Source organism: Hippichthys cyanospilos, chromosome 14 (genome assembly GCF_059441005.1).
Source record: "Hippichthys cyanospilos isolate Australia breed blue-spotted pipefish chromosome 14, RoL_Hcya_1.0, whole genome shotgun sequence".
In the NCBI taxonomy this organism is placed as follows: domain Eukaryota; kingdom Metazoa; phylum Chordata; class Actinopteri; order Syngnathiformes; family Syngnathidae; genus Hippichthys; species Hippichthys cyanospilos.
The window spans coordinates 851,618-867,214 of NC_142382.1; the positions used below are offsets into that span (position 1 = coordinate 851,618).

Consider the following 15,597-nt stretch of genomic DNA (forward strand, 5'->3'; position numbering starts at 1 on the left):
ATTTTTTACAATAATGCTGTAAATACAGCAATAATAACACTTTAGAGTGGCTTTATTTTTTAGGCTTGACATTGTGAAATGTGCAGCGCTGGTTATGAAAGATTTAATGAGACAAAAGACTTTGGGCATTTTTCCATGGAAGGCTCCGCGCTTGGAGTCTGTGACTCACCGGCATCCAAACAATTCCCGGAAATCATTTAGCCTCCTGGTGGGAATACAAGCCCGGCCGAGGTGTTTCAAGTTTGTTTGAGCTTGTCCGTAAGTGAGTGTGAGCTTTCCTGAAAGTCCGCCAGGAAAAGATCGGCGCTGCACCTTTTGTTTAGACGAATATCTTAAAGAAGTCTAGTGGGAAGCGGGACACCGGGAATTATTCATTACGGGGAAACGGAAGGGAGCCAATGTTCTGTTTATTTGAAAAAGGAATTACTACTAATGATTCCCTTACATCTTTCTTGAAGCTTTCTAGTGAAAATTATTCATTAAAGTACAAGAAAACAACACCTTGTTAGCATGCTTGCATCATTTTTACCCCTAACTATACTTGAAATACCTTGAGCATGAACTGTACCCAAATTACAACGGCTTGTTAGCCATTTTTATTAGCATGACTTTACCATTTAAACAGTTAACTCATTCTACATACCTGAAAAACAACCGTTTTAACATTTATTTATCATCACAACGCAAAATCTCTTTCTTGCTAGCACCCCCTTAAGTACACTCTATTAGTTAGCATGCTTGCACAGCACTCATTTGTAAATTTGATGATTCCTTAAACAGTATGTGACTTCTGACGTCAGCATTTCAACGTCATAAAAAAGCAACTTTTCACAATTTAACAACAAAAACTTTTTTAAATGGAATTAATTTGTTCCACTGTGAAACTTCCATCGTAAAAGTCTACATCATGGATATTTTTTGAGGTAAGTGTAGGTAAAACAATTTCACTGATTGTCGAACCCATTTAGATGAGGTGAGGTTTTGTCTCCCTCTAGCGGCAAAAACTAGCACCAACACAAACGTTTTCCAGCTGATAATAGTGTATTTAAGGACCGACAAAATTAAATGTTAACGTTTTAGAGAAAATGTTTAGCTGTACAATTCGGCTGATTATAAAACTCCATTCTTGAAAATGTAGACTTAGTAGTTCTGTTTTTCCCGATGAGCGCTTCTTACAGTAGATAACATACATTTACATGTAATACATTTAACAAATCTGCCACGTCCTGCTTTTGCTTCAAGACTTTGCGAGAGATCATTTTTTTCACGGGACGCTTGTCGCTTCGGCAACACATCAGCCCAAGGCCCTTTTTGGTGGGCCGAATGATGTGAGCGCAAGGCATGCTGGGAAGTCCTCCCTGTCCCACATTTCTGAGAGACAACGAGTCAAGTCACACGTTAATAATGACAGAAATCGAGTTTTCCTCTATTTTCTGCACATAATCCTGGTTGCATGTCCTGAAAAGAAACGAAAAATCAAACCCAGCACGAGCTTCTATTCTTCTATTAGAAGCGTGTAAAGATTTTGCCGATGATTTTGAAGGTAGCCTTTTAATATTTAATAAATTATTCGTTATAGGAAAAAAAAACGATACGAACACAACAACCTTTTAATTTTAGCTTTGTTTACGACGCAAAATGTTCTTTTAAACAACTTTATTGAAACGGGAAATGAGGACAAACATCACCTTCGGACATAATTATCGTAAACTTAACGACGCTCAAATATCGCCAATGAAAGTGGAGTTGATAGAAATAAAAATAAAACTGAAGACGCGTTGAAGCAAAACAGGGGCCATTTTTATACCGTTTTCTTCGTAAAGGCGCCCGACAGCGCCACGCTTGTTACGGCCCTTCGTGGAACTGCCCCCAGACTGCACGGGGCACTTTGAAGCACATTTCTAGATTTTGATTTGGCCTGTCAAAAATTAGGTGACTCGACCTTTCCTCCCGTCTCGACATCTTCCGAACTATCTGCCCTCTGGCGCAAATTCTCTCGTCGGATTCAGTTAAGACCGAGGAGTCACACTAGTGTCACGTGGTCTAGGCACGGCCTCCTCTCCCCACCCCTCCCCAAAGCACGGGGGCAGAGTAACACCAGCAAGTCCCGATCTTCCCTCAAATCTCAACATGCATTCATCTGGGCAGTATTAGTTGTATACCGAGCATAAAAGCTCCCTCTGAATTTTTCAACATTCATTTTTTTGTGAGGTTTAGCGATGGCGGAGCATCTTTCGCAGAGTGAGCTGGACTACCCGTTCAAACTACTCGAGTACTTTCACGGCTTCAGGGTGTCAAAGGTAACCAGGGCTTTTTTTTTTCAAGTGTGTTCATTCATGCAATGCAATTTAAATGCAACGTTGAGGTTCTATTACTTAGGGCAGCGTGGAGCTGTTGTGGAGAAAACGGTTTGGACCGGCCAACTCGTTGGAACGTACTTGTAAATACATAAGAACGTTCTTGGAGACGTTGAGCGGTTACAGAATTGGGGGACATTTGGGTTTCGAAATTCTGGAAAAGTAAACCTTTGCTTTTTGGATTTTCTGCCACATGTTCATTAAAAATAGTTCATTGGCTATAATAGGCTTGATTGGTTCCGTTTACCGAACAACGGTACATTTTTATGACATGATTTCATAAAGAAAGAAATTTACTGTAATCTCTGGAACGGGATTGCAAGGAACAGGGCTACAAACCTGCACTAATTTTAGCTTCCTCTCAGGAGTAGAAACTAGCGGTTTAGCTAGCTGCTACCGCTGACCACAAGGGCAAACTTTCTTATGTTAATGAGAAAGAAAAACATCTAAAAAAAAAAAAAAAAATCATCTTCGTTTCAACATTACTACGTTGAAGTTTTTGGTTTTAAAAAGATTGTCCGAGTAAAGATAGCATCACTGAGTGCCAAAACTCCCAAATTGGTCACGATTTGACAGTTTTTCGAACGCCAGTGCTAATATGCTAACGGTTGCCATGCTATTGGCTTTGTTGAATTGCGCTTGTTTGCGCGTCCAAGGTGATCTTCTCGGCTTGCGAGCTGGGCGTCTTTGACCTCCTGATGACGTCGCCGAGCGCCCTCAGCGCCCGGCAGGTGGCTCGGGCCGTGCACGCCAGCGCGGACGGAACGGAGCGACTGCTGGACGCCCTGGTGGGCGTGGAGATACTCCAGGTGGAGATGCAACCGGAGGATGGGACAGGTGACCGCCACAACTGACATCCGCAAAAGGTTGGACAAGTTCTGCAGTCTTTCCTCTCCCGCCTCAGCTCTTTACAGCAACACGGACGTGGCCAGCGTCTACTTGGCCAAAAGCGGCGCCAAGTCGCTGCACGACATGGCGCTCTACCAGTCTCAGACCACCTACCCGCTGTGGAACAACCTGGCGGACGCCATCAGGTCCGTGTGGAGACCGACGCCTTGAAAAAATGTTTTTTCACTGCGTCCTGCGTCCTTCACAGGGAAGGCAAGAATCAGAACCAGAAGACCTTCGGCATCCCGCCCGAGGAGATCTTCCAAGCCGTCTACAGGTGGGGTGTCCGCAGGAGGACCTTGGGACTTGTTCAACTTGAAAATGACTTTCCCGCTTGTGTTGGAAGGTCCGAGGAGGCCATGCTCAAGTTCATGCGTCTGATGAACTCCTCCTGGGTGCTGGACGGACACGACGTGGTGACGGCGTTCGACCTCGATGGCTTCCGGAACATCGTGGACCTAGGAGGTAGGGAGGGGTTCGGCCACCGGGGGGCGATGTCGAGACTTCCGGCACAGACTACCAAGCGTGCTCAAAGCTAACTGCCAAGTTTATACTGCATATGTTGTTTATTTAAAAGAACCAAATTTCGATCCGGCCTGATTAATATTACGATCGTAGATTATGAAGCAAACAACAAAATCCATTCGTTTTCATCCATTTTGTCACTTCCTGTCAACTAAAGATGATATCGCTGTTGCTCAAGGCTCAGATAAGGCCCAATCACGTCTCACTTGTTTTCTGAGTTTGGTCATGTGACGCTCACATGCCGTGATGGGCTTGTTGACTAAACCTTAAGAAAATGGCCGTCCTCTGAAATAGTGCCGTGTCATTCATATTCCACGAACAGAACATCAAGAGCACATACTAGCGAGGTTGCATAGAAAAAAATAGGGTTTACTTCTCCTTTAAGACAGTATTCCTCAACCTTACTTTCAATGACGTCCCCATGCGAAATATTTTTTCAGTCACGTACCCCCTAAACAGTTTAAATACATTCAATCATGTTCCAATGAATTTGTTCTTAATTTGAAAAGAAAACGGCACCTTCACATCCTCCTATTTCAAGCACTGCTTTAATAAGCAACCTCTAGGGAACACAAATAGTGGCGCAACACATGTATACAGCCTACATTATATCAGAAGGATGTTATATTTGAGGAGTTTTATGAAACAATGGTGCAATTTACAGGTGTATGCCACTGCACTAGCTACTTTGCTGTTTTTGACTTCTCAGGGTGCACGGGTGCGCTTGCCCGGGAGATTTCCAAGGCGTACCCCTCATCTTCCGTCACTGTGTTTGACATGCCGGCCGTGGTGGAGATGGCCAAAAAACACTTCTTGCAGGAGGACGACACCTTCATGTTCCAGAGCGGTAGTCCATCACTTTTTTTTTTTGACATGACAAAATGCGTGCCGCCGCCTCCCTGTATTGTTTTCAAACATTTTGAATGAGCGCCCTCTGCTGGGTTTTTAGGGAGAGAGCTCATGTATTTATAGTTACACACACATTTATAGTTACAGCAGCGCTGCATGAACTTTAAAAGACATATTTCTACTTCTTGTCGTTTTAGGAGATTTTTTCCAGGATGAACTTCCTGCCGCCGATTTATACGTCCTGGCTCGCATCATCCATGACTGGTCGGAGGACAAATGTCTGATGCTTCTCAAAAGGATCTGCAACGTTTGCCGACCAGGTCAGGTCAAATCATATCATACTGGACTCATTTATAATATATAAGTTGGTCGCTAGCGCCCCACGGTGGTTTTCGGGTGTCAACACAAAAAATTCTATTCCGCCCCGTTCGCGAGTTGCAGTTGAAGAGATTCATGCAAAAATTGGGGAAAATGCTTGATAAAACATCGGGTTTTCAATGTCCAAAATTGACAATACTTCCAATTATGAATGGCAGTAAATGAGACCAACATGGGCTAAATTTGAAACCTATAGGGTGTACCTGTCAATCTCCCATTTGCAAGGATTTAGAAGGCATGGCATATTGAAAGTCGTCATGTTTTGACAATCTATGCAATATTTTAGCCTCCATGTGTTTTTTTTTTTTTCTGTATGCTTCTTCTTTGATATCACGACCCAGCTGGGTCAAAATTTCCCGGAGGGTTTAAAAATGCAATGTAAATTTAATACATTTCCATTGCACTAGCCTTTATTTTTAAAACAAAATCTCCATCTGGAAGAGTAAAAAAAAACAAAAAATCACAGGTGGTTCATGACACTTCCTTTTCCCATCACTACCTCAAATATTTTGCAATCCTCTAACCGCTGCCATCTGGTGGTGGGAGTCTGATGTGCACTATAAATTCTAATCCTCATTGTTTCTTTTTTTTTGTTTTGTTTTTTTTGGCGGCAGGCGGCGGCGTGCTGCTGGTAGAGGCCACGCTGCTGGAGAATCGGCACGGACCGGTGCAGGCGCAGCTCTTCTCGCTCAACATGCTGGTACAGGCGGAGGGCCGCGAGCGTCCGCCTTCTGAGTACACCAAGTTGCTCCGGCAGAGCGGCTTCTGCGACGTGCAGCTGTGCCGAACGGGGAAATCCTACGACGCCATCTTGGCTCTCAGATAAGAAAGCAGGCAATTTAGCACTTCCATGCAATTGTCAAAAAGAGTCATTATTTTAATTGACTGTTAGGAATTGTATTAGCATCAAGTAGATTTTTGCATGAGTGCCCCAGTGATGAATTGCCCTCAATTTTTCTTCTTCTTTTTTTTTTTTTTTTACATTTCATCTGGAGGAGTTCAATGAAGAAAATTATGTTATGACATTATCAGACATTTATGGTGAGCACTTGACCATTCGTTATAAGCAATTTGAAAAACTGTAGTAATAAGCACATTTCTCCTACTTTGGTAATGTGAAGTTGTGAGTGGGACTCAGCTAATGGAGGTACCAAGTAGTAACTTTTTATTTCCCTCTCCCTACCTTCTGGTAATAAATGTGCGTTTTTACACCACTTTCTGCAAATTCTGTTATTATTACCATTTACTGTTGTAAAGCAATTCAGTTCTATTTATATTATAAAGTAATAATAGATTAGGAACATGTAATAAATGTTATTTTTTGGTAAAAGAAGATAGAAATATGACTTTTAACGAACGAAAAAAAGGCAAAATAAATGTTGCACTGTGACTTTAAGAAGCAGAACACATTTCGACATTGTATACTAATGTTTCATTTGTGGTAGTAAACAATAAAACAGAAAATGAACGAAATAAAAAATATCCCCGGCTAAATAAATGTACTGTTTCTTTAAGCGTTGAAGCGGAAAACCAGATGGCATGACCTCATGCTGAGCCAGTTTGTTCAATTCGAACGATTCTTTCAACATCTAATAAAGCAAGACACATTTGCAGTAATGCCGTTTCATCGGTGGTAGCCAGTTACCACAAAAACGGAACGAAATAAAAAAATAGCACGAGAGAAATGGTTTTTGCACTGTGCATTTACGAGACGGGATGACGTAACACGCGCCAACATCTGTGTTGCGTAATCCAGAGCAAAGCCACGCCTATCAGATCATATTTTGTAAACTACTCCAGTTTTTTTTGTTACTTTTCAACGAAAATTATGTCCGTCCAATATTTTTATCATGAATATTTATCAATTCAGCGGTGCGAGCGTGCTGCCTTCCAGCGGCACAGGATAGCAAGTGCAGCCGAACAAACGTTACCTCTTCCCGGCCTGGCCCCGCCCCCTGACGCCTCCGTCGCCCCCTCTCCCGCCTCATCTCGGTGTTTGTGTATGTGGAATGCGGGTCAAGCGGAACTCCGAGCTAGAACTGCGCCTCGCCTCCAACAAAAACGGCGGCTTGCACCGTATGTACCGTCCTCGCTACTACGCGCGCGCGCGCGCACGGCCCCGCAAGCTCCGTCGCGGGCGGCCGCCGGGTCTCTGCGAGGCTGCGGTCACTTCCACGGTGGAGAACGCGACGTCGTCATTTTAAAATGGCGCCAAAGATTAACCTCGACCAGTGGCTCGCTCGCTTTACTTGCCACATTGTACCCCAGCTGCTTAACACTCATTGCTAGCTAGCCGCGCGTTAGCAGCAACCTCCTTTTTAGAGGTCTCCGCCTAATCCTACAGACGAGCCAGACAGTGAGCGTTTTCCAAGATAGGATACCAAAACTCGGATAAGTAGGTGCCGAAATGAAAGTAGCGAGATTAGCTTTAGCGCGATGCTAGCGGCTTTCTGCGGTAACTAACGGAGGAAGCTTGCTAACAGGTTAGCATGCGTTGCTCCGTCGTCATAACGTCGTCAAGCGCTCCGCCTATTCGAAACAAGTTTAAATAATTTCTCGGGTTGCGGCTGGTTAGTTAAATCCAGTGCTGATCAAATCGACTGAAAATGGGTTTAACTAGAACCGTGATAGACCCATTCGAGGTCGGCCAGGCACCGGTTGAAGGCTGGGCCCTCATGTTTTGGAACCTCACTGACAGTTAGCTTAAAGGCTAATGCTAAAAGCTAAATGCCTCGCTTGATACCCAAGTAGCCGATTTTTCTTATTTATATATAAAAAACAAATCAAACCCCAAAAATAAGTTTCCCGTACACGGAGGGGTTTAAATCAATTATTATTTTGTGTTATCGGCGAAAACGTATGACGTCACACGACATTTCGTTAGCCCGGCCAAATTGCTGTGCTTTCCCCTTTCGAAACAGATTAATTTCACCCAATTTGCACCCAATTTATCTTAAAAGTGCGTTTTTGTGTTGACTATTAGGCTTCAAGTATTGTTTTTTGTAGCCGAGTGAATGCCACGCAGCGGTTGCATTTGTTGTCGTTTAGTCACCGACGTCATTTCCTTTCAAGTTGTTAGCAACGTAGGCTTCGCGTATATCATCGCTTGTCGTGTGTGATGTTAGGCAACGCGTCGTCTTGTTTACAGCGATCGAGTCCTTCGCTCACAGCCCCAGGGGACGCTTTTTTTTGACCAGCTAACTGAACGGCTGCAGCCAGCGGCGCTACTCTTATGTCATCCAAGCAACTTACACAAGCACATGTGTGTACTGATCAAGTCGTTTTGCGTGGTAAAAAAAAAAAAAAAAAAAAATACCGTTTTCTACGGACACCATGCAATGAGAGCTACTTGGCAGAATTGATTTTTGAAGAGATGTCAGTGCTTTGTCAAGCGGAAGCTTGCAAAGTTAGTCTGATTTTCAAGGTGGGGTATTTGACTTTTATAGTACGTACATAGTTAGTAGTAATCGATTATCATTTACGTAATGTAAAAATTGCCGTAATCTTGAATATCGGCCCCTCCGCAGCAAATATTCTTAGATTTCTGTCGTCCATAATTTTGAGGCAAATACATGTCATTGGCAAAAAACAAACAGCTGAATAAGTGCTGAAAATGTCACAATGTTGCTTTGGTATGAAAAGTGATTACTTTTGGGTTGAAATGACACCTTTTGGCTACAAATGTAAATTTTGCTCAAGGTACAAATTGTTGTCATGCCTTCCTGAGAACTAGTTAACAGTAACTATAATAACTATTCATAAAGTTATAAATGTAATGTGTTGAAAAAATGTACTTTTTGATCACAAAGTTGCACATTTAAAAGTTTTGAAAGTGTTGCAGTAATTATTTTAAGCTTGAAAACGACATGAACAAATTACCCTGTGAAATATATACACGCACTCATAAGTATCTCACCAAATTAGTATAATTAGTGGTCGATCCTGAAGGAAAAACACTTGCTCTGAATAATGTATCAAATATTTGTGATAAACAAGTCATAGTATTTCAAGTTTAACTGTTGCACTTGAGCCTGGGTGATATGGGCCAAAAATAAAATGAACATTTATCTAAAAGTTTGTTTTATAAAATAACTTTAAAGGCATATGAAAAATGTTCAGACAATAATGTAAAGTACTTTGTGCATAAACTAACTTCATAGCTTGTGCATAACTTGCTTAATACCACTTTTAATCAATTAATATCTATTGTATCTATCAATATCTGTTGTAAAGTGTTTTGCAAAACATTGATTTAGCTCATTTTAAAATTGTAAAGTTACAGAGACAAATGAATCGAATTAGTTTGATTTGTTGCCCAGCCGTAGTCACGTGATCAGATATTCCTTTTTCTCTCTCTTGTTCTTCGCTTGTCATGTAGCTAATGATGCACGTGTTTTGTCTCTTTGAGGTTATTATAGTCTTTGAATCCAAGGCTATAATTTAATCGGCGGTCTTTGTCTTCAGCGTGAAGCTGGAGCTCCTCAGACGCGCCAGCATGAAGAGAAGTCGACACCCCAGCAGCAGCGATGACTCAGACAACGCCAGTAAGTTTTGGTGTTGCGTGCAGGGGCAATAAAACGACACATGAGATCACACCCCTATTGACACGTTTTGTTTATTCACCAAAATGATATCCTATCCTGCCCAGGCAATTCCACCTGCTGGTCCCAGCATTCGTCCCAGGCCAGAAGAGGAAGCAGACAGAAACCCTCTGAGGTGCGTGACTTTTGACAAGCCTCATAAACGAGGAGACTTCACACTGCGTTTGACAGCTATCGAACAGGATCCTCCTGAGATAAGGGAGCCGCGAGTGTCGGCCGGCAACTCTTATCTGCCGTTGCCATGCCTTCCGGCGGCAGGGCCAATCACATTAAAGCATTATAAGGGCCAGCTTGAGCCCCATTGGCAGTCGGCCCCTCGACTGTTGCTCTGCTTTTTATGAGCAGATGTTACGTTCATTATCATTTTTTTAATCGCCACAAAAAAACGTAATGAACCAGACTCCTCAATTTTTTTTCCCCAGAAATCAAAAAATTAGTAGGAGCACACCAATCACGTTAAAAAGTTTGCAGCTCGATTTTGGTACTCACCAAAGAAAAATATAACATTTTTCTTACGGTTTTTACAAAATAACAAAACCGAGAAAGATAAATATAATAAATAAATACAATGAAAATAGTTTTACTGTCAATTCCCCGGCGCAGGATTTGCCAATTGTATGACCTAATGAAGAATAGAAATGATGATGACTTTAAAATGATCTCTGCCGCCCGCTTCAGGTCTTCAGGACGGACCTGATCACGGCCATGAAGGTGCACGACTCGTACCAGCTCAACCCGGAGGACTACTACGTCCTGGCCGACCCCTGGCGGCAGGAGTGGGAGAAGGGCGTCCAGGTCCCCGTCAGCCCGCAGTCCATCCCGCAGCCCGTTGCCCGGGCGCTGGCCGACAAGGCCAAGGAGGTCACGTTCGTCCGGCCCAAGAAGCTGATCCGCACGTCGGCCGCCCAGGTTCTGGGCTACGTGGACATCCGCACCCTGGCGGAGGGCATGTGCCGCTACGACCTCAACGAGGAGGACGTCAGCTGGCTGCAGGTTGCCAACGAGGAATTTGCCAAGTTGGGTGAGTCCGCCCGCGATCGGCGACGCGCAATTTATTTGAATATCTTTTTCGTGCAACGCGAGTGTTCTCTCGACGCCCGCCCCGCAGCTCTCCCGCCGCTGGACGAGTTTGCCATGGAGCGCGCCCTGGAAGAGTTTGAGCGCCGTTGCCACGACAACATGACGCACGCCACCGAGACGCAGGAGGGCCTGGGCATCGAGTACGATGAGGACGTGGTGTGCGACGTGTGCCAGTCGCCCGACGGAGAGGACAACAACGAGATGGTGTTCTGCGACAAGTGCAACATCTGCGTCCACCAGGTCGGGATCTGCACAGCATCAGAATTAGCAGGATTAAAACTAGGACTGCGTTTGGTATTAGCGAAGCGTGGCCCCTATGATACACGGCTCCAGGAATGACAAATGTTTACCTCGTGTGCTTGAAGGGCTAATTGATTATCGCAAGTTACTGCGATATATTTGTTTTTTTCAACGGAAGCCCCGAGGTGTTGACCGATTTCTTTTGAATTAAACGCGCACCAAATATCTAACTTCCGGATATGAACGCAAGAAAATATGAAGATGAGATTTGGTCTGTTTTGCTATAGGTTCCTTATTTGACCCTAAAATTAAGGTTGCGTTCTATATTCGGGGAATGATGGCATTTTTTGCCAAAGTGTAAAGCCTTTGGTCGACGACGTCTTCAGGCATGTTACGGCATCCAGAAGGTCCCGAAGGGCAGCTGGCTGTGTCGGATCTGCGCCTTGGGCATCCTGCCAAAGTGCCAGTTGTGCCCCAAGAAGGGCGGCGCCATGAAGCCCACCCGCAGTGGAACCAAGTGGGTCCACGTCAGCTGTGCCTTGTGGATCCCAGAGGTCAGCCCCTCGGCTCCGGCTCACACGAAATCTCTTCCCGCCGCCTCCTTGCCCCTTTCTTTGTGACGGCATCATTTTTCAAATCACAGGTGAGCATCGGGAACCCAGAGAAGATGGAGCCCATCACCAACGTGTCGCACATTCCCAGCAACAGGTGGGCGCTCAACTGCTGCCTGTGCAAAGAGAAAACGGGAGCATGCATCCAGGTGCGTTCATCCCAAATGACAATGAAAAGAAAATGCTTGGCCCGACATTTTATTGGTCTTCGTTGTCATCGGGGTCATCATTCCGGTCTTGGTGTCTTTTGAGCAGAAATCAGCGTTCTGTGTTACGAGGCTTTTCCGTTTTTCTACATTTTTATTTATTTATTTACTTTGCCGCCTGCAGTGCTCTGCCAAAAACTGCCGCATTGCCTTCCACGTGACGTGCGGCCTCCACGCCGGTCTGGAAATGACCACCATCCTCACCCAGGACGACGAAGTCAAGTTCAAGTCCTACTGTCCCAAGCATTCGGGCCTGGAGGGCGACGACTTCAGGGAGCGAGACTCTGGGGGCGATGGGGAGAAGGAGGAGGGCGGAAGCAAGAAGGGCAAACGGCGGGGGAGGGTCAGAGGGGACGACGAAGACGATTGCGGCCGCGCCCAACCCTCCTCCTCTTCCTCCCCGCCGCCGTCTCTGTGCCTCGTCCGCCAGCGTGACGCGCAGGACAGCCGCGTCAACGTCCGCAAGATGAAACTGCAAGAGATGGAGGAGGTCTTCTACCAGTTTGTGGACCCGGAGGAGGTGTGCCACCACCTCAAGATGGCGCCCGAGACGGTGGACTTTCTATACCAGTATTGGAAACTTAAGCGCAAAGCCAACTTCAACCAGCCGCTGCTCACGCCGAAGAAGGACGAGGAGGACAGCCTGGCCCGACGCGAGCACGAGGTGCTGCTGAGGCGCCTGCAGCTCTTCACGCACCTCCGCCAAGATCTGGAGAGGGTAGGTGACCCCTCGCCAGTGTGAAAGCTCAACGGCTGATGAGAGGGGTTGTTGAAAGACAATTGATGGGGCTCATCTGGGGAGGAGGGTACAAAGCGGTAGAGAGGGAGGGGTTCCCCTTGAGAAAAAGGGTTTGTGACTCTTGTGGTGGGTTGGTGAGGATGCATTGCCTTTGGTCAGGGCTCCTTTGAGCGCCTTAGGTACTGTAACTACAGGAAATTCTTGGGTACCCTGGAGAGGGCTGCTAACCTTCTGGACGGGGTAAAAGAATAACAATAGAGGTTCTCTGACCTTGGAGAGTATGGCTCCTCGTCCTCAGAGGTCATTGATCGGAGCGAGTTGAGTATTGGAAAAATCTGGCAGGGCAAGCACGCCCACAGCCTTTCTTAATGACTTAATGACCTGCTGCCGCACCCCCCTCAGGTCCGCAACCTGACCTACATGGTGACCCGGCGGGAAAAGATGAAGCGGTCCTTGTGGCGAGTCCAGGAGCAGATCTTCCAGCACCAAATCATGCTCATAGACCAAGAGCTGCTCAGTGGTGAGTTCCTTATTGCTGTACTTTGATTTTTTTTTTTAAATCACTCGACACATTGGGGTACTCTTTCAGCTGTTCCCAAACAGGGGTACATGAAAGCACAGCATGGGGGACGTGCAATTTTAGGTTTGTTCGAATCAGGAAAGCCAATTGAATGCCTTTTAATGCTGTGATTGGTATAGTATGCTGTTTTCAAATTAAAAGCAAATTGATTGGAACATATAACGCTAAATTGCATTATAGGGACTCCTTTGCATAAAGATGTTACATGCCTTCATTTTGTTTTATGCATATGTGCACTGTCATCAGTGACATAATTTTTCAAGAGGAGTCATCAATTAATAAATATGTGAATCACGTTATTGGCACAAGTTTTCAACTTTTTCTTTCCATGCCAATTTGCATGGTGCTGATTAGAGAGTACTTGGCTGGGGGGAAAAAAAGATCACGAGGGTACATCGGCGGATAAAAGAACCGCTGCTCTCGACGTAAATGTTCAGTGTGGCGTAGCCGTGCAGAAGTGCTCAACAAATGACAAATTGGAATGCTTTGTCCACCGTTTTGTTCCCAGGGAATCCATCCGAGACAAACCTCCAGCGACTTTGCGCTGAAGACCACCTGAACTCTCCAGGGTTCCGCGCTCGGAGCGCATGGGGCCACTCGGGACACAAGACCAAACGACGGTCCAGGCAAGACAAGGGGAAATCGCGTGAAAGGAAAGGACTCTCCGACTCCTCACCGGTTTCCAAGGAGGACGCCAGAACCCTCGAGGCCAAACCCTCCCAGGTCAAAGAGTCGGATCCGGGCCCCCGGACCTCCGGCCACCCCGACGACAACCTCGCGAAGTCCCCAAAGCAGGGGGTGAACCCTCAGGGGGGCATCGGCGTAAAGCTGCACAGGAAAGCCGTCCGAAGGGAGGCCCCCGAGCCCGATCGGCGGAAAGAAAAAAAAACGGAGCACGAAGACCGAAAGAGGAAGCGGTGGGCTCAAGTTTCCGAGACCCCCGGCGCATCCCAGAAAGTGCGCTTCAGCTCCAAACATTTGGATAAAACCGTCTCCGTCCGGCTGGTGGACATCAGGTCGTCGGACGGCCAAGAAATCCGAAAGAGCTCGGCGAACCTGGACGGCGCCGAGCACGCTAAGCCGAAAGACGGCGCGTCGGATCTTCCCCGCGTGTCCAACGGGTCCCTGAAAAGCTGGGGCAAGTTCCGGATCCCCAAGCGCAGCGAGAAGACGGAGGCGGATCAGCGCAAGCCCTTGCTCCGTCCGCTGACCAACACGCCGCCGCCGGGGCCCCAGCAGCCCAGGACCAGGCTGCGCACGGGAGCCGAGAATGAGGACGGCGGCGGCGGCGGCGAGGTTCTGGAGCCTTGCCTGAAGCGCTGCCACTCGCACCAGCTGAGGGGCGACGCCTCCCTCAGCCGCCGCTACGGCTCCGACATCATCCGCCGCGGTGTCCTGGCGTCCTGACCCGGAAGGGGGGAACCACAAAGAAACGCTACCTTTTTATTTTTCTGGATGAATCTGTTCAAATGTTTGACTAGAGCTGATATTTATTTTTTACCTGTAATATAAAACTGGGAAATATTGGGACTTGATTTTGAGACACTTTTAGTTGTGTTGCCTCCCCGCAAGGGACCACAAAGAACTCATGAATATTTTTGTTTTTTGAAAGTTGCAAAAGAGGTGGAACATTTCCATCATATTTTTGCAGTTAAGCTAGGGAAATTTGGGAATCTTCCAAATACCATCATCTTCATGGGAATGAATTGGAATCGAGGGAATGGCGTCTCAACTGTCCGTTTATCGAGTTACCCGTCTCAAGTTTGGAAAGCCCCCCCACCCCCAGCCCCACTCCCCCCCGGCACCTTTGAAGCTTCCCAAGAAAAGTTTCCAACCCTCGACAAAGTGTTAGAGTGTTTTGCACAATGCAGGAAGTGACAGCGGCCTTCGTACGATTGGCATTTAGGACGACTCGGATCTGACGTTTCGCCATTAGCACTTAAGTGTCGTTGAACTAGCGCCCGCGCCACGTGCCTCACTTATTTCAAGCGTTTGCACTACGACGGGTCGGCCAGAGTTATTTTTACACTGAAGAAAAGAAGCTAAATATTTTCTATCCTGGGCCGCCGCTGTACTACTGTTATGCAAAAAGTTCAATTGTTCCGGTTGTATTTTGTCTGAAAGAGGAATAAAAAAAAAAATCTCTGGAGGAACAACATTTGAAGCTTTGTTGTGTTTTCATTTCAAATAGAGGCAAAAACATCAAAAAAAACAACAAACTTCTATGTGTGTGTGTGTGTGTGTGTGTGTGTGTAAACTGCTACCAAACATAGCTTGAGATAATATTAAAGGGTGTGAAAAAAGTCACACAAACTTTTTTTTTCTGCAATAGTTTTTGTTTAGAACGTATACTAAAGTACAACTTTTTCATTCACGGTGCCTGTCTTATTGCGCTTATGTCAGTTGAAGACTTAAGAAAAGTAAAAATGAATCTTTGTCAGTGTGTTTTTGGATTTGACCCTCCCTGTTTTCGCAATGAATATTGACTAGAATTTCGAATTTTTTTCGCGAATATGCGGGGGTCAACTATTTTGAAATCCATA

General features: G+C 45.8%; 2 protein-coding genes and 1 long non-coding RNA gene across 6 annotated transcripts; 2 read left to right on the forward strand and 1 right to left on the reverse strand.

Annotated features, from left to right (window-relative positions):
- Window positions 1-2,077: 2,077 nt before the first annotated feature.
- asmt2 (acetylserotonin O-methyltransferase 2) lies at window positions 2,078-6,211 on the forward strand. Its single transcript, XM_088432978.1, has 8 exons — window positions 2,078-2,300; window positions 3,014-3,194; window positions 3,262-3,391; window positions 3,454-3,522; window positions 3,592-3,710; window positions 4,480-4,617; window positions 4,817-4,939; window positions 5,612-6,211. Exons 1-8 carry the CDS (start codon window positions 2,220-2,222, stop codon window positions 5,821-5,823), a joined length of 1,053 nt encoding a protein of 350 aa, XP_088289104.1. The 5' UTR covers window positions 2,078-2,219; the 3' UTR covers window positions 5,824-6,211.
- Window positions 4,300-7,313, reverse strand: LOC148412392 (uncharacterized). Its single transcript, XR_015867764.1, has 2 exons — window positions 6,929-7,313; window positions 4,300-5,814 (listed from the first exon to the last, which is right to left on the reverse strand). It is a non-coding gene; the product is annotated as an uncharacterized LOC148412392 (long non-coding RNA).
- On the forward strand, window positions 6,938-15,212 carry jade1 (jade family PHD finger 1). 4 transcript variants are annotated; one of them, XM_088432974.1, is made up of 10 exons: window positions 6,938-7,073; window positions 9,462-9,541; window positions 9,646-9,713; window positions 10,277-10,619; window positions 10,707-10,918; window positions 11,305-11,472; window positions 11,562-11,678; window positions 11,860-12,453; window positions 12,877-12,994; window positions 13,563-15,212. In XM_088432974.1, the coding sequence occupies exons 1-10, from the start codon at window positions 7,000-7,002 to the stop codon at window positions 14,459-14,461; spliced, it is 2,673 nt and encodes an 890-aa protein (XP_088289100.1). In that variant the 5' UTR covers window positions 6,938-6,999; the 3' UTR covers window positions 14,462-15,212. The 4 variants fall into 4 exon arrangements, with proteins under 4 accessions (XP_088289100.1, XP_088289102.1, XP_088289103.1 ...); XM_088432976.1 differs by having other exon boundaries at window positions 7,012-7,073; window positions 9,406-9,541; XM_088432977.1 differs by lacking the exon at window positions 6,938-7,073 and adding an exon at window positions 7,126-8,259.
- Window positions 15,213-15,597: the final 385 nt, after the last annotated feature.

Bases quoted from the DNA above. Each gene is read 5' to 3' on its own strand.
- asmt2 (XM_088432978.1), top strand. From the start codon at position 2,220: ATGGCGGAGCATCTTTCGCAGAGTGAGCTGGACTACCCGTTCAAACTA. The intron at 3,392-3,453 runs GTCCGTGTGGAG...CGTCCTTCACAG, and splicing joins AACCTGGCGGACGCCATCAG to GGAAGGCAAGAATCAGAACC. The intron at 4,940-5,611 runs GTCAGGTCAAAT...TTTTGGCGGCAG, and splicing joins CTGCAACGTTTGCCGACCAG to GCGGCGGCGTGCTGCTGGTA.
- jade1 (XM_088432974.1), top strand. From the start codon at position 7,000: ATGTGGAATGCGGGTCAAGCGGAACTCCGAGCTAGAACTGCGCCTCGC. The intron at 7,074-9,461 runs GTATGTACCGTC...CTTTGTCTTCAG, and splicing joins CAAAAACGGCGGCTTGCACC to CGTGAAGCTGGAGCTCCTCA. The intron at 11,473-11,561 runs GTCAGCCCCTCG...TTCAAATCACAG, and splicing joins GTGCCTTGTGGATCCCAGAG to GTGAGCATCGGGAACCCAGA.